The 23140-nt window shown below is 31.8% G+C and overlaps 2 protein-coding genes across 2 annotated transcripts; one reads left to right on the top strand and one right to left on the bottom strand.

Annotated features, from left to right (window-relative positions):
* The first annotated feature begins 392 nt into the window (after positions 1 to 392).
* LOC142231876 (hatching enzyme 1.2-like) lies at positions 393 to 7902 on the top strand. Its single transcript, XM_075302537.1, has 2 exons — positions 393 to 1220; positions 7564 to 7902. The coding sequence occupies exons 1-2, from the start codon at positions 393 to 395 to the stop codon at positions 7807 to 7809; spliced, it is 1074 nt and encodes a 357-aa protein (XP_075158652.1). The 3' UTR covers positions 7810 to 7902.
* A 19-nt stretch (positions 7903 to 7921) lies between these two features.
* Cdc16 (cell division cycle protein 16) lies at positions 7922 to 23140 on the bottom strand. The gene is made up of 10 exons (XM_075291721.1): positions 22586 to 23140; positions 22358 to 22520; positions 19857 to 19972; positions 19629 to 19798; positions 19304 to 19564; positions 19107 to 19186; positions 12985 to 13190; positions 10627 to 10820; positions 10399 to 10567; positions 7922 to 8620 (listed from the first exon to the last, which is right to left on the bottom strand). Exons 1-10 carry the CDS (start codon positions 23027 to 23029, stop codon positions 8225 to 8227), a joined length of 2199 nt encoding a protein of 732 aa, XP_075147836.1. The 5' UTR covers positions 23030 to 23140; the 3' UTR covers positions 7922 to 8224.

Raw genomic sequence — 23140 nt, 5'->3', positions numbered from 1 at the left:
GCCGTGGGAAAATCGTATATTATAAACATCCAAAAAAATACAGCCCGATATAGGAATACAATAAATAATTTTAATTAGATTCCATTAAAATTGGAAAACGATTAAATTTAGCATAGAAAGGAAGTTCTCAAACATGTAATGATTGTTATGTTAATTATGAAAGATAAACGTTTGAACTTTGCCGCTCAGGGGCCAAATAAAAACACCTGTGTAATAGATTGCACATAAGGGAAAAGGGCAAATTCGCTGAGTGTGTGACGTCTGTGCCATATGGACATGGCACCATACTGAGTTCATATAAATACTTCCGAAATTGTTTGAAGACAACAGAAGCATAGTTACCTTAACTTAAACTAGCATTAGCATTGGAAAGTCCGCTTGAAGTCCACATCATGTTTAAAATAACTCCAGTATTCATTTCTATGGCATTGATGGTGGCCCTAACCATGGGAAGCCCTTTGGCATTCCCAAATGGTGAAGATGAGGATGTTGTTGTAGTTAGTGCCAATTCTTTGGAAGCCCCACCTCGTCAACCTCCGTCAAAGGATGTCATTGATTTGAGTTTCTATGGCATGGCTTTGTTTGGTGAACCAGATAATGAAAATACCGCCCAATTGGTAGCAAACTATACAGCAGAATCTTCTTCGGTTAATCCTGAAGAATTGGGCACATATTTGGAGGGCGATATTTTAGTACCCAAGCAAGGTGTGATTATGAAAAACGGCCTTACCACCCAAAGTTCGCGTTGGCCTCAGGGCATTGTTCCATATGAAATTCGTGGTAATTTCAATGCCCAAGATATGTCCATTATTGAACATGCCATTCAGGAGTATCATCGTCGTACCTGTATTCGTTTTGTACCACGTTCCTCGGAACAGGATTACATTTCCATTGTTAGTGGTAATTCTGGATGTTGGTCTTCGGTTGGTCGTGTGGGTGGTAAGCAGGAAGTTAATCTTCAATCCCCAGGATGTTTAACCAAACCGGGAACTACCATACATGAATTGATGCATGCTTTGGGTTTCTTGCATGAACAAAATCGTGAAGAACGTGATTCGTACGTGAGCATTCAATATCAGAATATACAACCCAGTGCTACATCGAATTTTGAAAGAGCTTCGAAGACTATAGCATTTGGCGTCCCTTATGATTATGGCAGTGTTATGCATTATTCGGCCAATGCTTTTTCAACAAATGGTCAACCCACCATAGTGCCAGTGGTAAGTAGAATACTACAGTGAAACCTCCCACAAGTGCACACTCTGAATTCCAGTCACCTCTCAAAAATTGATAATTTTAGTGATATATACCACACTATATATCATATTTTCACATTAAAAGTAACCTCTCATAAGTGGACAAAATTTAGGGGACCGTGAGTGACCACTTCTGAGAGGTCTTACTGTACGACTTTACATTGACATTTTTAAAGGAGATCAGTTAATATGAGTTTATGAAAAGGTTGTCTAAATGGACACTACAATGGTTATCGTAGAGGATTTCTAACAAGTGAGACGAAAAGTGTCACACTCGTTTTTAAAAAAGTTTTATATAGAATTCAGAAATAATTTTTTCAATTTAGTGCCTCATTAACCTAAAATTCATTTTATCTCTATTTCATTGAAAACCGCCGTTTCAAAATTTAATATTCAGGAGATCAACTCGGTTTATTTAATATAGAAAAAACGTTGCATACTTCTAGGCGGTAAAATGAGGGTAAATTACTCACTAATATGTATAATATTCGTAAACTCAATTATTTACTAAGGTACCAATCATTTCCGTAGTTTTAACCAGGGCTGTGGAGTCAGACACTTGGAGTTGGAGTCTGAAGATTTTGCTGGGTGTTTTTTTTAACAGTTATCAATTGGAAAAGATTTTGCTTGAGTCGCAACCATTTTGCTCGACTCCGACTCCGGCTAAACTTAATTTTTTAAAACACTTCACATTTTTGTAACTAAACAAGTTTTTACGCAAATTAGTTTCCATTGCGTTATTCATTTGAACAATGTACGGTATGACTGTAAATGAAAAGCAACTTCCAATTACGGAGAAGGGCTGAATCGATCCATTTTAATGCCTACCAACAACCATTTTTTTTAAATATTTCGAACAATCGATTTTATTTTTTTAATTTTATTATAAGACCATATACCTACACACAAAGATCCTATCTATCTTATAGGTTTAAAAAAAAAATTATTTCTATAGAAAATTTTGTCAAAATTGTATTTCTATAAAAAATTTTGTCAAATTTTCATTTCTATACAAAATTTTGTCAAATTTTTATTTCTATAGAAAATTTTGTCAAAATTTTCTTACTATAGAAAATTTTGTCACAATTTTATTACTATAGAAAATTTTGTCAAAATTTTATTTCTATAGAAAATTTTGTCAGAATTTTATTTCTATAGAAATTTTTGTCAAAATTTTATTTCTATAGAAAATTTTGTCAAAATTTGTTTCTATAGAAAATTTTGACCAAATTTTATTTTTATAAAAAATTTTATCAAAATTTTATTTTTATAGATTGTCAATATTTAATTTCTATAGAAAATTTTGTCAAAATTTTATTTCTATAGAAAATTTTGTCAAAATTTTATTTCTATAGAAAATTTTGTCAAAATTTTATTACTATAGAAAATTTTGTCACAATTTTATTTCTATAAAAAATTTTTTCAATATTTTATTTCTATAGAAAATTTTGTCAAAATTTTATTTCTATAGAAAATATTCTCAAAAATTTTATTTCTATAGAAAATTTTGTCAAAGTTTCATTTCTATAGAAAATTTTGTCAAAATTTTAATTCTATAGAATATTTTGTCAAAATTTTATTTCTATAGAAAATTTTGTCAAAATTTTATTTCTATAGAAAATTTTGTCAAAATTTTATTTCTATAGAAAATTTTGTCAAAATTTTATTTCCATAGAAAATTTTGTCAAAATTTTATTTCTATAGAAAATTTTGTCAAAATTTTATTTCTATAGAAAATTTTTCTTAAAAATTTTATTTCTATAATAAAATCTCTCGAAAATTTTATTTCTATAGAAAACTTTCTCAAAAATGTTATTTCTATTATTTGTCAAAATTTTATTTCTACACAGAAAAAAAAAATATTCCCAATTAAAAAGTTGATTGAAGATGAAAACTTTTTCAATTAAAAAAACTGGTTGATACTATTACCTTTTAATCAAACTAGACACATTAAGTCAATTAAGTTAATAATTGAGAGTTTTTAAATTCTCAATTAAAAATTTAAATATTACAATTAACTTTTTAATCAAATTCGGAAGAGTATGACAGTTAAAAAATTATGGATGTATATATATTTTTTTTTAAATTCTTAAAATTTAATTTTTTTTTTTAAACTTTGAATTTTGGAATCAAACTAAAAAGGATTAAAAATAGTTATAGAAAGTGTTTGAAATATAGTATAGCGATTAAATATAGTTTCGTTTTTAATTGAAAAATTAATTGAATTTTGCAATCAACAGCAATTAAAAATTTAATTGAATCAATTAAAAATTTAATTGAAATTTGCTAATGAAATCAATTAATTTTTTAATCAAGTATTTTTTTGGATGCTCAATTAAAACTGTGATTGATACTATCATTTTCGTGATTGGATCAATTAATTTTGCGATTAAATCTAATAATTTTTTTTTTTGTGTATAGAAAGTTTTCTCAAAAATTGTATTTCTATAGAAACTGTTATCAAAATTTTATTTCTATAGAAAATTTTATTTCTGTAGAAAATTTTGTCAAAATTTTATTTCTATAGAAAATTTTGTCAAAAATTTAATTCTATAGAATATTTTGTCAAAATTTTATTTCTATAGAAAATTTTGTCAAAATTTTATTTCTATAGAAAATTTTGTCAAAATTTAATTTCTATAGAAAATTTTTTTTAAAAATTTTATTTCTATAAAAAAATCTCTCAAAAATTTTATTTCTATAGAAAACTTTCTCAAAAATGTTATTTCTATAGAAAATTTTGTCAAAATTTTATTTCTACACAGAAAAAAAATATTCCCAATTAAAAAGTTGATTGAAGTTGAAAACTTTTTCAATTAAAAAAAACTAGTTGATACTATTACCTTTTAATCAAACTAGACACATTAAGTCAATTAAGTTAATAATTGAGAGTTTTTAAATTCTCAATTAAAAATTTAAATATTACAATTAACTTTTTAATCAAATTCGGAAGAGTATGACAGTTAAAAAATTATGGATGTATATATTTTTTTAAATTCTTAAAATTTAAAATTTTATTTTTAAACTTTGAATTTTGGAATCAAACTAAAAAGGATTAAAAATAGTTATAGAAAGTGTTTGAAATATAGTATAGCGATTAAAAATAGTTTCGTTTTTAATTGAAAAATTAATTGAATTTTGCAATCAACGCCAATTAAAAATTTAATTGAATTAATTAAAAAATTAATTGAAATTTGCTAATGAAATCAATTAATTTTTTAATCAAGTATTTTTTTGGATGCTCAATTAAAACTGTGATTGATACTATCATTTTCGTGATTGGATCAATTAATTTTGCGATTGAATCTAATAAAAAATTTTTTGTGTGTATAGAAAGTTTTCCCAAAAATTTTATTTCTATAGAAAATGTTATCAAAATTTTATTTCTATAGAAAATTTTATTTCTGTAGAAAATTTTGTCAAAATTTTATTTCTATAGAAAATTTTGTCAAAATTTTATTTCTATAGAAAATTTTGTCAAAATTTTATTTCTATAGAAAATTTTGTCAAAATTTAATTTCTATAGAAAATTTTTCTTAAAAATTTTATTTCTATAAAAAAATCTCTCAAAAATTTTATTTCTATAGAAAACTTTCTCAAAAATGTTATTTCTATAGAAAATTTTGTCAAAATTTTATTTCTATACAGAAAAAAATTATTCCCAATTAAAAAGTTGATTGAAGTTGAAAACTTTTTCAATTAAAAAAACTAGTTGATACTAGTAACCTTTTAATCAAACTAGACACATTAACGGCCATTTTCATGTATCTCCGTTAGGCTTTAACTCCCAGTTAACAGAAAGTAAAATCGAAATATCTTCTCTCCGGTTAACTTTAACTGAAAAATTTTTATCAGTTAAGTTCCTAACTGGCATATGGAATATATAGACAAGATGACAGACATGTCCATAGTATGGTTTTAAAGTTCGTTAGCTAACGTAGCACTAACGGAGCTTCCTGAAAATGGGGGTAAGTCAATTAAGTTAATAATTGAGAGTTTTTAAATTCTCAATTAAAAATTTAATTATTACAACTAACTTTTTAATCAAACTCGGGAGAGTATGACAGTTAAAAAATTATGGATGTATATATTTTTTTAAATTCTTAAAATTTAAAATTTTTGGAATCAAACTAAAAAGGATTAAAAATAGTTATAGAAATTGATTGAAATATAGTATAGCGAATAAAAATAGTTTCGTTTTTAATTGAAAAATTAATTGAATTAATTTTAAAAAATTAATTGAATCAATTAAAAATTTAATTGAATCAATTAAAAAATTAATTGAAATTTGCTAATGAAGTCAATTAATTTTTTAATCAAGTATTTTTTTGGATGCTCAATTAACACTGTGATTGATACTATCATTTTCGTGATTGAAGACATTTCAATTAAAAAAATTAATTGGATCAATTAATTTTGTGATTGAATCTGATAAAAATTTTTTTGTGTGTATAGAAAGTTTTCTCAAAAATTTTATTTCTATAGAAAATTTTGTCAAAATTTTATTTCTATAGAAAATATTGTCAAAATTTTATTTCTATAGAAAATTTTGTCAAGATTTTATTTCTATAGAAAATTTTGTCAAAATTTTATTACTATAGAAAATTTTGTCACAATTTTATTTCTATAAAAAAAATTTTTCAATATTTTATTTCTATAGAAAATTTTATTTCTATAGAAAATTTTGTCAAAATTTTATTTTTATAGATTGTCAATATTTTATTTCTATAGAAAATTTTGTCAAAATTTTATTACTATAGAAAATGTTGTCACAATTTTATTTCTATAGAAAATTTTGTCCAAATTGTATTTCTATAGAAAATTTTGTCAAAATTTTATTTCTATAGAAAATTTTGTCCAAATTGTATTTCTATAGAAAATGTTGTCAAAATTTTATTGCTGTAGAAATTTTTTTCAAAATTGTATTTCTATAGAAGTTTGAAGTACCTCTTAGTTGGAAAGGAATGTTTTGCAAAATCTACTTAAGCATCAAGAATTCGACCAATCCACCAAACAGTAAAAAATCTACCAGCTTTGGTAGAATTCTAGCAAGTGTGGCAACCGTGTCCAGGGGTTCCTTTTTATTTCAAAGTCTAGGTATGGATGCATTCCCATACTTCAAGCTGAGATTGATTTCAGTACATTATTGACAAGATATCTCCTTTTTACAGCAGAAATTTTGCATCACTCAAAACACAAAAACTTGGACTGAGCTGTTGCAATCTTCATATTGGACTAATCGACTGGTTACATTTTTTGAAAATCGAGTTAAATCGACTAATCGAACTTTTATGTTAGCAGTTTGTAACCAAAATCGACTTGCCGGAAACTCTTTTATGAATTGAGAGGGGGGTGTGATTTTGATTTTTTGTCCTGAAAACTCAGAAAAGTTAATTGTTTAGTAATCACAAGAGTCACAAATCAATCTTTTCCAAATTTGAAATCTCGACTTTTTCCAATTTATAGCCTGTTTCTGTATGTCGCACCAGCTCTATCGATCGACTGAAGTGAAGACTGAAGCATAGAAACAGCTGATTTTTGGTTTGTTTCCATTTCAGTCGATCGATAGAGCTCGTTCGACATACAGAAACAGGCTATTAGATTTAACTTTGAAAAAAGTCGGCTTATTCCTTCTAATTAAATCCCGAGTTTTTTCGCAAATTTCTTGATTTGTTTTAGGTCCTTAACGTTAACCGGTGTCTGCTCTTATAATTTATACAATTATAATAGCAGACAAACAATAAATTGCAACATATTTAGGTTAGGCCCGATATTTCAGGATAACTTAGACCATTCAGTCCTTTATGATATGACAGTGCTGAAGATCTGGCTTAGCACTGAGTGCTGCCCGATTCTGTTTATGTTTAGCTCAATGACAAGGGACCTCCGAACGGCATTCTACATTGCGGTGAAAGCACTTAGAGAAGCTTTGAAACACTCAAAAGCATCATCAGTATTACTGAGAGTGAAATAAACATGTTGGTGTTTGGTCAAAACTAGGATTGAATCCATGACCTTCTGAATGCAAGGCGGGCATGCTAACCACGGTGCCCCCCATATTTAACAACCAAAAATAGCCCCTAGTTTACTTTTTTGTTTGCCAAACTAAATTATGATGTAATGCAATCGAACTTAAAAAAATAGCAACAAATGTTTGCTATTTCACCAAACAATGGCTGCTTTCCTTTTTCAACAGCATACTGTTTTCTGCATTTTAGCAGACGTTTCTGTTGTGTCTACAAACAAATTTCTTTGAGTGTATGTAATTGTTCACATGTTTTTTAATATTGACCTTTTTCATTTTTAGCGTTCAATGGGCAGTTCAAAGATGGGACAACGTGATGGCTTCTCCGACATGGATGTTGAAAAACTAAATCAAATGTACGATTGTGGATATAATTCAGGCTCAGAAACTGTACCGGCCCCTATTCCTGCGCCCGCAGTTCCCGCTCCTAGTGCTGGCACAGAAAATGCCGTAGATAATTCTCTTATAAATAGTTTCGTGAGTGGTATCATGACTGGTATGGGTTTTGGGGATGATCCAATGGCTTGAAAAAAAATCGAACATTAATCCGGTACAAAGGAAATATGATTATGACAGTATTACATTATAATAAATAATTTCATAAGTAAATAAAAATATAATTTTACAAAAAAAAAACATATTTTGTTTTCATAGTAATTTTTATTAACACATTTTTAAGGATCTTATTAGAACCTAGAAAGCATGTAAGCTTGTACTTATTCGACTCACAGCGCCGAAGAATATCATAAATTTACACATATGCCTTCCTTTAATTCTTAGAAATTGCTGGCTTTTCTTAAACATCTACATTATTTTATTGACTGATCTTATTCTACGTCGATGTCTACTAAATAGATGTGTGTTTAACTTTAATTTCCTTACCCTGGTTTTGTTAGTGGTGTCTCAGTCTGCAGATTGCCAATTTTTCACTTTGCACACGATTTTAAATATCCATACTCATATCCATTCCTACATTCGAATCGATATTATCCGAATTTGTTGATATATCTTCATCATCAAATTTCAATTTCATTCCAGTAAATTTAACAGTGGGTGAAACTTCTTCTTCAATTGGTGGAAATTGATAGACATTTTTGGTAACTTTATAAACGGAATTATTTTCCCAAGATTTTTTGTCATAGATATCATCAATTATGGAATCCTCATCCATAAAATCTTCTATGCATGTCTTTAAAATCGTAGAGGTGACAATGCAATCGCGATTTAATGCTAAACTTTTGTGAAAATATGTAATAGCCTCTTCCAGATTACCCATTAGAGCATAAACAAATCCAATGGCCGTATACGTTTGTGATGATTGCGGTTTGAGGAGTAAAGCCTGAAAAGAAAACAAAAAAATTATTATTAATAAAATTACAAATGCAGTATGTCTTAATTCGAAAGTATTTTGACGTTTTTCTAATTTGATATAAAAGGATAGACCTCATATAATACCTTCGGTGCGGTCACACTGGGCAAATATTTGACAGAAATCAAAAAAATTCGTCGCCACATACAAACCAGTAAACAGTTTTAGCTCATATTGGCTATATAACGTCACGAGAGGACTATTTCCAAAAAAACGGTGTGCAGATATTTTGTAAATGGTCCTGGAAGAAGTGCTTGCTCCCTCATTTCTTCCTATTTGTGTGGACGATCACAATTTGTAAATATGAACAGGAAGACTTCATGTACTCGTCTGTTATTTTCTGGCGTTCCCCAAGGTCCAGTCCTTGGTCCAAGTCTATTTCTTTTTTATATGGATGATTTACTGGAGTGTCTGAGAGGTACTAGTTGTTCGACCTTTCTTTATGCTGATGACGTGTTACTTCTTTTTAGTGCTGGTCGTGAGTTCCCAGATGTTTTGGAGAATAACGTGAAATTTTGTTTGCGCCGAGATGAAACTCGTTTATTCTGAATCCTCTGAAGACGAAGGCAGTGCTTTTTGGTTGTCAATCAATCAATATTAATGTTATGGTTGACCAAAATGTGGTTCAATGCGTCGATCAGCTAAAATATTTGGGAGTTTTGATTGACAAGCATTTGTGTTTTGGTCCTCACATTGACACGGTGCAAGGTAGAATATATGCGACTTTGCGTAGGATATATTCTTCCAATTTGTTTTTGCCTTTTTGGGTGAGGTCTCGATTGACCCATGGTTTGCTAATGCCTATTACACGGTATGGCATTGAGATAGTGTCTGTTACAACGGCCACTAACTTCTTGAAATTGAGGCGTGTTCGACGGCAGGACCACATTTCGGAGTTGGTTGTGAAATTTGTAGACATACCGTTATCCAGTTTTGTTGATTGTGTCAATCTCTTCTTCTTTTATAAGGTCATGAGAAGTGGAATACCTAGAGCTTTATGTGAGGCCTTTGATTTTACTCGCTCGACAAGGAATACTCAGATAATTATACCTAGAATAACGTGCTGATTGTATGAGAGATCCTTTCTTGTTCGCATTGCTCGTTGATGGAACTTGCTTCCAATTGACTTAAGGATTTTTTCTCATTCGAATAATGCTTTTCGCTTGAAAATATTTAATTTTTTTGTTTCCCATTTTGTTTAATGGTTATGATTTATTGGTGTTGTTTAGGACACATACTTCCATACGAAAGACTCTTTATATTTCTTCTTTTTTTTTAATTGGGTGGGGGCCCTTCAAACAAACTTTCAACAATCTTGATAGTTACTTTTATAACTATGATTATATTCATATTTGCATTTACTATTATTATTATTGTTATAATTATGATTGTATTTCTTTGCCTAGGCTTTAAGACAAGTTGTACTTTAATTATTGGCCTTGTAGGCTTAGTATAACATATGAATAAATAAAAAATAAAAAAATGAAAAAAAAAACAGTTTGACACTCATTTTGGTCAAATATTTGCCTAGTGTGATCACAGCCATAGTGTTAGTTGTACGGGGTAGTTTGCGGTATTTGAGCCTCATAAAAGGACTTTGAAAGCCCAGACGTCAAACTTTTTCTATAATTTAAACAAATAAGTTTTTATTTTCTTTAACGCACATTAACTCCTCTTACTCATCATGTATTACATTCGTTCCACCATTTAGGATTAATTGTTTTATATATATATTTTGAATTACTTACATACTGATGATATTCCAGAGCCTCTTTGTATTTCTTATTCTTCCGGCAACAGTGCCCCAAATTATTAAATAATGGTTCCCATCTTGCAGAAACTTCTTCTTTATTTTGTTTGGCTCTATTTGTAACAATATCAGCTGTAGTACGAAACACTTCTTCAGCACTTTCATAACTGCAATAGAGAAATTTATGAAATAATATTAGGCCTGGAAATGTGTGCCTTCTACTTACAATTCATATTCGTATTTGATTACACCCAATTCATGTAGAACGAACACATCCAAAGGAGCTATGGACATGGCTTGATAGAAGAATTTTTCAGCTAGTTCAAGATTTTTAACCAATCCACATTCTACACCAATATACAGGAGAGGTAAATGACATCCACGCATAAGTTGTGTGGCTTTAAAATATGCGGCCATAGCCTGAAAAATAATTAAAATAATATGAAGATAGTATTTGTATAATATAATAAATCCATCAAATAAATCGACGAAGTCTATTAAACAATTATTTATTCCAAATAAAGAAAATTAATTAAATTAATAAAATTTAAGTTAAAAACAAGTATATACGGCCGTAAGTTCGGCCAGGCCGAAGCTTATGTACCCTCCATCATGGATTGCGTAGAAACTTCTTCTAAACACTGCCATCCACAATCGAATTACTTAAGTTGCGGTAACGCTTGCCGATGGCAAGGTATCTTAAAACCTCCTAATACCATCTTCTAAATTGTATGTAAGTCCATACGTGGTACATATTAAATCAAAAAAGATCGATCCAATACGTATATAATTCAGTTTGAAAAAGTAGACATAAAATGTTGACAAAATTTTCTACAGAAATAAAATTTTAACAAAATTTTCTATAGAAATAAAATTTTCACAAAATTTTCTATAGAAATAAAAATTTTGACAAAATATTCTATAGAAAGAAAATTTTGACAAAAATTCCTACAGAAATAAAATTTTAACAAAATTTTCTATAGAAATAAACTTTTGACAAAATTTTTTATAGAAATAAAATCTTGGTAGATTATTTGTGGCTCGACTGGCAACCATGATTATGAACCGAATAAAATTTGAACAAAATTTTCTATAGAAATAAAATTTTGACAAAATTTTCTATAGAAATTTTATTATGAATCGAATAAAATTTTAACAAAATTTTCTCTAGAAATAAAATTTTGTCAAAATTTTCTATAGAAATAACATTTTGACAAAATTTTCTATAGAAATAAAATTTTGGTAGATTATTTTTGGCTCTAGTGGCAACCATGATTATGAACCGATATGGACCAATTTTTGTGTGATTGGACCAATTTTGGTATGGTTGTTAGCGACCATACACTAACACCACGTTCCTAATTTGAACCGGATCGGATGAATTTTGCTCCTCCAAGAGGCTCCGGAGGTCAAATCTGGAGAACGTTTTATATGGGGGCTATATATAATTATGGACCGATATGGACCAATTCTGGCACGGTTGTTAAAGATCATATACTAACACCATGTTCCAAATTACAACCGGCTTGGATGAAATTTGCTTCTCTTGGAGACTTCGCAAGCCAAATCTGGGGATCGGTTTATATGGGGGTTATATATAATTATGGACCGATGTGGACCAATTTTTGCATGATTGTTAGAGACCACATACCAACACCATGTACCAAATTTCAGCCGGATCGGATGAAATATGCTTCTCTTAGAGGCTCCACAAGCCAAATCTGGGGATCGGTTTATATGGGGGCTATATATAATTAAGGACCGATATGGACCAATTTTTGCATGATTGTTAGAGACCATATACCAATATCATGTACCAAATTTCAGCCGGATCGGATGAAATTTTCTTCTCTTTGAGGCTCCGCAAGCCAAATCTGGGGATCGGTTTATATGGGGGCTATATATAATTATGGACCGATGTGGACCAATTTTTGCATGATTGTTAGAGACCATATACCAACACCATGTACCAAATTTCAGCCGGATCGGATGAAATATGCTTCTGTTAGAGGCTCCACAAGCTAAATCTGAGGGTCCCTTTATATGGGGGCTATACGTAAAAGTGGATATGGCCCATTTTCAATACCATCCGACCTACATCGATAACAACTACTTGTGCCAAGTTTCAAGTCGATAGCTTGTTTCGTTCGGAAGTTAGCGTGATTTCAACAGACGGACGGACGGACGGACGGACGGACATGCTTAGATCGACTCAGAATTTCACCACGACCCAGAATATATATACTTTATGGGGTCTTAGAGCAATATTTCGATGTGTTACAAACGGAATGACAAAGTTAATATACCCCCATCCTATGATGGAGGGTATAAAAATATTATACCAATTTGAAACTCTTAAAACCGGACACCTCCAAATGTGAAAACTTTGTTGAATCAATTAAATTTTTAATTGAATACTTTGCAAAGCTCAATTAAGACTTTAATCGGAAAAAATTGGTAATTTTTTTTTTCTGTGCATAAGTTATTATAGGTATTTTCCAGTTATGAACAGTTAGTCTGTAGATCACCATAAAACGGGCTAATCTGCAGCTTACCCTCGAATAGAAATGACTGAAATACATACCTGATCATGTTCATTTTCTTTGGCAAAAGAATGCCCGTAAGCAAGCCATGCCGGCCCGTATAACCTATCTAAAGAAGTTGCTTTGGATAAATAGCGTCTGGCGGGATCACTTTTTCCAATCAAATCATAATAACAACCAACGGCATACCATGAAATAGCTTTATCCGGATAACGATCGACAAGTTTATGAGCGACGTAAAATAATTCTAAAATAGAAAAATATATTTTATTTATAAAAAAAGAGTATGCGAAGATATGTTTCAATATTTATGAAATAAGTACTTAGCCTCACTGCCTCTAGAATAGAATAAAGTCCGAAAAAACAGCAGTGGGGTATGCTGTTATATTTTTTGTAATTCTTGGTCTACGAAAACACAATTCGTAAAATGTTTTGGTTCTGCAATGGTACCCAACGTATTTTGAAGAACTAAAACAGTCGTTTGTATATTCTACACACCAAAAATTCTGACACAATCACGAAATTAATTAATCTAATTAAATCTTTATTTGAGATGTCTTCAATCCCGAAAATGATAGTATCAATCTCAGTTTTTATTGGGCATACAAATAATACTCGATAAATTGATTTCATTAGCAAACCTCAATTATTTTTTAATTAAAAACGTAAATATTTTCAATTACTTTCTTAACTGACTTACGGCCATTTTCATGTAGCTCAGTTATGCTTTAACTGCCAGTTAACAGAAAGTTAATTGTAAATATCTTTTATCCAGTGAACTTTAACAGAAAAATTTCCATCCTAACTGGCATATAGATATAGACAAGATGACAGATATGTCTATAGTTCGGTTTAAATGTTCGTTAGCTAACGTAACGCTAACGGAGCTTCATGAAAATGAGGGTTAGTGTTTTTATTAGAGGTCTGCACAATTCCATTTGTAAATGCAGAGTACACGTGTACTTGCTAAATGAGTACATCTATTTGAGAGAGTCGCAAAACAATTGCTACACATTTTAATGAACACCAAAAGCCACGAGTACCTTCTTGTTGCTACTCCGATGTCTTCACTACCAACAAACACATATTCCTCTTTCTCTCTTATTGAAGTGTACTCAGAGTGATCACGTCGAGTATATTGCGAGAACAAAACTTCATAGAGTACTCCATGTACCACGTGCAGTTTCAGAAATACAAGAATACAGTTACTCTCCATAATATATGTTTTCGGATTGATATAAAGAACGGCAAACGTTAAGGTAAGTGTGTGACATACATAAATATATGAAATATGTGATATACATACATATCTATGATTAATAATAATGGAAAGTTTTGCTTCGCACATAACTGAGCAATACTTGTGGTACCACGTGAAGTGAAGAGAATCCATGTTGTACTTTTTCTCAAGTACTTACATTTTTATTGTTCCTTTTTTTCGGAACACATATTGTTTCGGATAAGTACTTGGTGGTATTTGACAAGCAAGTGTTCTCTTCACTTCACTACTTGCGCTCTGAGAGAAAGACAGTGTATGTACTATATTCGACAGCCAATTGCATACTAAAGGTCTGCACAAGTATGCTTGAAAGCGATTTCAAATGGCTTGAATTTTTATAGAACATTCAAAACATCAGCGCTTCGCAAAACAAACCGAACAAATACATCGTCCGACGACAGCATGGCTTGAAAACACAAGCACAACAAAAGGCAATCGAAACCAAAGCAAGCATAACAAATATCAAATACATGTTGCATAGAACATGTTGCTACTTGGGTTATAAATGTTTTGCGTGGGTTATGCATGTTCTACAGAACCTCAAGCAGCACAGCACATTGGTGTGATTTAATTTTGTTTATTTTTAGAGTCAAACTTTTAGGATTAAAAATGAAAATAAATTACATTGACTTTCAATTTTAACATAAAAGAATTTTGAATTTTATTTATAGGTTTATAGTAAAAAAATATAGTTATTTCATTTAAAATAAAGGAAAATAAAATACCATTTCATGGTTTCATTTAATAAAACTATCAGTTCTTAAAAAAAAAAGACAATTGTTGTCTTTTTAGATATGAAATAAAATAAACATTATATGTTCGTTTACTTATACTTAAATACTTATACTAAAATGGAAAATCTAATATAGCTTGAAAGAAAATGGCATAACAAAATAAATGGTAAACGTAGTACCGCCTTTAATGAAAAAAAAAAACTTACGTTCGGGGAATCCATGGCTTGCAAAATTTTCCTTGCACACACACACACACAGTTCAATGACTACGCACCAACTGTCCCAGCATTTAATTTTTTGCTTTCAGCTCTTTTAGAAGATGTTTCAAGCATAACAAAATGTTGCAAACACTTCAGAACATGCATACAGGTTCTATAATGCTTGCAACTTTGATGCTTGGTTTCGAATAGAACCTTCAAAACATCGTTCGTTTGCAAGCAAATATGGGTAGGTTATGTTCTGATATTTGTTTTATTTGATGTTTGAATGTTTTGCTTATAGCTATGTTTTGAAAGTTCTATTCATGTTGCAGAACATTTTGAAATTTGTAAATTCAAATATGCTTGTGCAGACCTTTAATGCAGACCTCTAGTTTTTATTTTGATTAAAAAATTGTTTGAAATAAATTTTTAGTTTTCTGTCACTTTTTATACCCTCCACCATAGGATGGAGGTATATTATTGTCATTCCGTTTGTAACACATTGAAATATTGTTCTAAGACCCCCAAAGTATATATATTCTGGGTCGTGGTGAAATTCTGAGTCGATCTGGGCATGTCTGTCCGTCCGTCCGTCCGTCTGTTGAAATCACGCTAATTTCCGAACGAAACAAGCTATCGACTTGAAACTTGGCACAAGTAGTTGTTATTGATGTAGGTCGGATGGTGTCGGTCCACTTTTATAAAGGGACCCCAAATTTGGCTTGCGGGGACTCTAAGAGAAGCAAATTTCATCCGATCCGGCTGAAATTTGATACACGGTGTCAGCATATAATCTCTAACAACCATGAAAAATTGGTCCACATCGGTCCATAATTATATATAGCCCCCATATAAACCGATCCCCCGATTTGGCTTGCGGAGCCTCTAAGAGAAGCACATTTCTTCCGATCCGGCTGAAATTTGGAACATGGTGTAAATATATGGTCTCTAACAACTATGCAAAAATTGGTCCACATCGGTCAATAATTATATATAGCCCCCATATAAACCGATCCCCCGATTTGGCTTGCGGAGCCTCTAAGAGAAGCAAATTTGATCCGATCCGGCTGAAATTTGGTACATGGTGTTAGTATATGGCCTCAAACACCCATGCAAAAATTGGTCGAAATCGCTCCATAATTTTATATAGCCCTCATATAAACCGATCTCCAGATTTGACCTCCGGAGCCCCTTGGAAGGACAAAATTCATCCGAATAGGTTGAAATTTGGAACGTGATGTTACTATATAGTATCCAACAACCATGCAGGAATTGGTTCATATCAGTCCATAATTATATATAGGCTCCATATAAACCGATCCCCAAATTTGACCACCGGAGCCCCTTAGAGCAAAATTCATCCGATCTGGTTGAAATTTGGTACGTGGTGGTAGTGTATGATATTTAACAGCCATACCAAAAGTGGTCCATATCAGTCCATAATCATATATAGCCCCCATATAAAACGATCCCTAGATTTGGTTTTGGAACCTCTTGGAGGAGCAAATTTCATCCGAGTCAGTTAAAATTTGGTACATTGAGCTATTATATGGCCGTTACAAACATGTCCAACTAGGTCCATATCGGTCTATAGTTATATATAGCCCTCAGATAAATCGATCCCCAATCACACAAAAATTGGATCAAGTTCATAATTGTATATAGCCCCCATATATAAGCGACCCATATTTCAATTCTGGCTCTCTACCACGTATGGACTAAGTCACAATTTAGAAAACGATGTTAAGAAATTTTAAGATACGACAACCCAAGTAATTCGATTGTGCATGACAGCCTTTCATAGAAGTTTCAATCCATGGTGGAGTGTACATAAGATTCGGCCTGGCCGAACTTACGGCCGTCTTCTCAGTTTGATTAAAAATTGTCAATCATTGACTTAATTAACGTAATGTTTCTATCTTGATTAATAATTTAATAGTATTAATTAATTAATTGAAAAAAATTTCAACTTCAATCAACTATTTAATTGGAAATATTTTGGTGTGTAGATTTTCTTTAAAGCTCCTAAGTGGAACCTGCAAACATTTTGTTTGCTGTGGTGTCTTAATATCAGAAAATTTAAGAGTTTTCAGCAAACACAAGACATCAATATATGGAGTCACCGTGGTGCAGTGATTAGCATTCCCGCCTTACATACAAAGGATCATAGATTCAGTTTCAGTTTCGACTTAACAGTAAAAAATTTTCAGCGGTGAATTATCTTCCCTCAGTAATGCTGGGAGCATTTCTGAGTGTTTCAAAGCTTCTTTAAGAGGTTCGTTCGGCTATAAAAATTAAGTCACTTGTCATTCCGCTATAAATAGAATCGCGGAGCATGCAGTGTTAAGAGAGAACTTCACCACTATGATGTCACAATGGACTGAATAGTCTCAATAAACTCAATAAATTTAAGATAGCCCCAAATAATCACCCATGTTCCGATGTCCACTTCAATTCCACTTCCACTATTCACGCCAAATCCACGAACGTGAAAATTTGGTGTTCTTAATTCCACGTTCTTTTTTGAACTTTTCTGTAACCAGCTGGGTTGCACAAATCACCCAAAAATTCACTAAGGCGGAAATCAAAATAAGTGCAATCAATAGACTTATTATAATTTATTATTTTTTTAATTAAAAATAACGCAGTTTTAATAAAACTCATGTATTAAATATAAAACATTTCAAATTTTTTACGCGAGTACTTTTTTAACCGGAAATACACACATCTTGGACATAATTCAACTTTCACCAAGACTTTTGCAAGTGAATTGATTTCACGAAAATTCCGGTGAAAGTGGATTGTAGGACACGAAAATCGTGGAATTGATTCACATTTACCTGGAAGTGGATTTGGGAACATGGGCATATATATTTTTTTTAGTTTTATTAAGCTTGAAGTTAAAGTTTGATTAGTCGATTTTGGTCACATTAGAAAGTCGATTTGTCGATTTTACCAACATCAAAAATTGATTGGTCGATTTGACTCGGTTTTCTGTAAATGCAAAAATCATCTAGCTTATTTTGAAGATTAGAAAAAGTTGAAAAATAGATTTTCGGCTTTAGCATATCCATGTTTGCTGTGCTATAACCGGGCGCTTACACACAAACATTTTTTTTCTAATTCAATCACGAAATTAATTGATGCGATTATGTTTAAAGCGATACTTTGATGACAAAAAAAATACAATCTGAAAAAAAAACTAAAATTATTGCGTTTTGCGAACCCCAAAAGGGGGTATGTTCCCAAATAGAAGACAAAAGAAGGTCCCTTATTATTGAGCTGAATATTGCAAAGGAGATGACTGCTGTCATTGATAAAAAAAGTTCACCCTATCTGATATTGCTGGTCTTATCAGAGAGAATATCACTTACATAGAGGGCATACAAAAGTCGAAAAAGGTCGAAGCCGATGTTTGTATTACATATTTAAATTAGGGGATTTGACTTTTAATATTTTTAAAAATCTACTAATATCGAGTAATAGACTTTTAATTTTGGCCAAAATAGACTAATCGACTTTGAACGAAAATGCCGACTTTTAAAATTTTCGAAAAAGTCGAAAGGTTGAAAAGTCGACTTTTTGATTCTGTTTACAATCTCCAGCCCATACGACTTCAGTGAACTGGAAAATTGGCATAAGAGAGAACATGACTCACATACTAGAGATCGAAGACGAAAATTTGCTTTTCGACTAATCGACTTTTTGCCAAAATAAATCGAAAATTCAAGTCGACTTTTTGTAATCTTGAAATTCTATTAATACTTTTGATTTTCTTATCTACTCATCAACTTATATTTATTAATCGACTTTTAACGATGGCAAAAGTCAGGCTATAACCACTCATGAGGTGATCCCGAGTTTATCGGTATATATTTTATGGAGTCTAAAATCAATATCTAACCATTATGTGGTTGGGGTATATGAAAATCTACATTGAGTTTACTCACTGTTATAGTCACCAAATTCAACCAGGCATCCAATTTGCACTGTTAAGGCCGCATTGTGATAAGGATCAATCTTCAGCAACCTAGAAAATAAAGAGAAATTTAGTTAGTACATCCAAATAGTGCGATATTCTAAGAAACACATAAAAGTTGGTATTAATTTTCCAGCAGCATACTGAGGATTAATGTCGACAACTTACTCATTTAAAATCTTAAAACTTTTCTTATATTCACAATCATAGAATAGCTTTTCAGCTTCGGCAGCCATAACATCAGTGCTTTTTTGTATGCGTTGCATGGATGTTGTAAGCAACATTGCATTGGCACTTTCAGCATTTTCTTTGGAACGATTGCGATAAGGAGTTTCCGTATTCGAACGTTGCGAATCATTGATGATCGAAGAGGCTCTTGTTAAACTGACTTGCAAGGAAAATGGAGGTATCTTTAAATCTTCTAGAACCCTAAAATCAAAAAGAGATCCAGCAAGTTACCTTTTTTTATTATTGGTTTTGAATCTAATCTTACTTATTGGCTGGTGACATTATTTGACTATGTGAAGGAGTCATAAACTTTGGTAGAATATTTTTGTGTATGCTAGCATCCGAGTTACGTGTCATTTGAATTTTCTCATTTAATTCCTTAATGGATTTGAGAGTACTCATATTACCAATAGGTGTTTGTTCGGCATTTGTATGCTATTAGAAACACAATTGTTACTCAAAGGAATTGTAGAAAATTAACTTTAAAACTTACAGCACCAATTGATTCATAATATTTTTTTAATTTTGTTTCATATAATTTAGTTATGAACTTTGCATCCGGTTCAGATGATTGTAATTCAAGAGGTAAATGTTGCATTAGTTCTTTTTCTGAAAAAAAGAGAAAATTTAAATATTTATCACTACCCAGCAAACTAAAAATTGGGAAGTTCTTCCAAATAATTATTTTTAAAATACACCTATAAGAAGCTTTTTTAGAGATGGGCTTGGGCTTTCACTTTACAAGATAATAAATTCAAATTTTCTGAATTTTACTGTGCATAAAACACAGTAAGGACAAATAAAATAATAGAAATTTCTAAAAAATATTTTAAAAGTGACCGATCCACTTCAAAACAGACTTAAAATTTTCGAATTTTTTACAAGATTTTCCCTAATATTTTTTTGAAATGAAATCCGAAAAACTGAAGTAGCATCACAGCTGAAGAACTAATGCGAAATAAAAGCAGTGGATGTATAAAAAGATTACTTCCGCCATATGACAAGCTTTTTATAAAAATTTATTTCTTTTGAGCCAATATTGCACCACTACAGGATCCAAAAAGTACATTTTAATTGGTTTTCTGGCTAGGCGTTCTTTGCTGGGTATATCATGCATTCTTTTTATTTTCCTTGCAGAGTTTGATGTTAGCGAAAATTGACTAATCGTCTTTTGATATTGACCAATATCGAATCGAGGTTAAATGAAAACCACTTAAATTTCACTTTGATTTTAATAGGAAAGTGGACAATTAAAAAAAGCTTCGAATTTTGTCTTTTTACCGAAAATTGTCTGCAGTTTGGCCCCAAAAATTGCTTTCGGTTGAGCTCTACAAAGAGTTTTGCTGTATCCAAGGACTGCAACCCCCATAGTGACAGTATGGGATATTCCCAATGTAATAATTTCAACAATTTATTTAATATATAAATTCCCAGCAAAAAAAATTAAATGTTCTTCTAAAGGCACAACGGTTACTTTTTTTTAATTAAACTTTTTGTAACTCACTTTTTTCATATTTTTAATGGTTAGCATATGATCTCTAACAACCATGCAAAAATTGGCCCACATCGGTCCATAATTATATATAGCCCCCAAATAAACCGATCCCCAGATTTGGATTGCGGAGCCTCTAAGAGAAGCAAATTTCATCCGATCCTGCTGAAATTTGGTATATGGTGTAAGTATATGATCTCTAATTATCACGCAAAAATTGGTCCACTTCGGTCAATTATATAGCCCCCATATAAACCGATCCCCCGATTTGGCTTGCGGAGCCTGTAAGAGAAGCAAATGCCATCCGATCAGGCTCAAATTTGGTACATGGTGTTAGTATATGGTCTCTAATAACTATGCAAAAATTGGTCCACATCGTTCCATAATTATATATAGCTCCCATATAAACCGATCCCCAGATTTGACCTCCGGAGCCTCTTGCAAGACCAAAATTCATCTGATTCAGTATAAATTTGGTATGTGGTGTTAATATATGGCCTCAACACCCATGCAAAAATTGGTCGAAATCGGTCCAAAATTATATATAGCCCCATATAAACCGATCCCCAGATTTGACCTCCGGAGCCCATTGGAAAAGCAAAATTCATCCGATTAGGTTGAAATTAGGTACGTGATGTTAGTATATGGTATCCAAAAACCATGCAGGAATTGTTTCATATCAGCCCAAAATTATATTTAGACCCATATAAACCCATCCCGAGATTTGGTTTTGGAGCCTCTTGGAGAAGCAAAATTCATCCGAACTATGAAATTTGGTAAGTGGCCCATATCAGTCCATAATACCCCATATAAAAGATCCCGAGATTTGGTTTTGGAGCCTCTTGAAGGAGCAAATTTCATCCGAGTCAGTTGATATTTGGTACATTGTGCTAGTAAATGGCCGTTAACAACCATGCCTAACTAGGTCCCAATCACACAAAAATTGGTCCATATCAAGTTCATAATTGTATATAGCCCCCATATAAGCGACCCCCATATTTCAATTCTGGCTCTCCACGTACCGTCCAAAGGTCCATATCGATTCGTAATTATTTGAAGACATACCTATACATAACTTTTTTGTCTAATATATACCACGTATGGACTAACTCACAATTTAGAAAACGATGTAAAGAAGTTTTAAGATACCTTGCCACGGTAAGAATTACCACAACGCAAGTAATTCGATTGTGGATGACAGTCTTTCGCAGAAGTTTCTACGCAATCCATGGTGGAGGGTACATAAGATTCGGCCTGGCCGAACTTACGGCCGTATATACTTGTTTTTAATTCACATCCAAAACACTGTATTTGGATTACACCTTAAGAAGAGATGCAAATTCAGTGCAACGGCTGTTGAAATGGTGGACAACTGTCATATAACAAGCCCATGCTAAATTAATCGCTTCTGCCTCAATTTTGCACCACTTTCGGATCCAAAAAGAACATGTTCACTACTTTTTTGGCGACGCTTTATTTGCTGGGTAGCCTTACATACTCACCTTCCCAAGCCATTAACATTTCATGTTGCACCAGAGCTTCCAAGGCCTCAAAACAATAAACAGATTTGTGTAAAGCTTGAACATAATAGTCCATAGCTAAGCCTCGATTATCCATAGCCTCGTAGATTTTACCTTTCAGAAAGCTGATGGAAGCCAAAATTTCCTTAAATAAACATACAAAATTAATCGCTTACAAACACACTCCATATGCTCAGTTTATGATCTTACATTTTTAGTGCCTTCTTCACCAAATAGCATACTTGGTCCTTCCATACCTACTCCATCCAATGGCTGATTAATTAAAGATGAAGCCAAATATTCAATATCTACGGTATTTATAACGACAATAGCCTCATTAAATTCCTTTGCTTCATACAGGCTCTCCAACAAGAGATTATAGCATGGAATATGGGTTTTCTCCAATTTATGGAATCGTATAGTATGGGCAGCACGATGATATTCCTTTAGTAAAAACATGCATTGTGCCTGACAATACACATCCTTGGGATCATTCTGGCTGAGACAACAAACTTTTTCAGCCCAAAATAATGCAGTTTGATAGCGACGCATATCACAGAATTGCTTCACTAGCCTTCGATAATGATCAACATCAATGGCACTGACATTGCCCTCATTTGTGCTATTGTTACCCATTTCACTATCGCCGGTCATGATGGCCAGGAACTCTCACTTCTCTAGAGATTACTTAAAATTGTTTTTTCAATCGGATTCAATAAAAGCGCTTAAAAGTTACTTTGCCGGTTGCATTTGTTTTATAAACAA

Source organism: Haematobia irritans, chromosome 1 (assembly GCF_050003625.1).
Source record: "Haematobia irritans isolate KBUSLIRL chromosome 1, ASM5000362v1, whole genome shotgun sequence".
Taxonomy (NCBI): Eukaryota; Metazoa; Arthropoda; class Insecta; order Diptera; family Muscidae; genus Haematobia; species Haematobia irritans.
The sequence above is the reverse complement of the archived record's forward strand: the minus strand, read 5'-3'. Positions and strand labels throughout refer to the sequence as shown.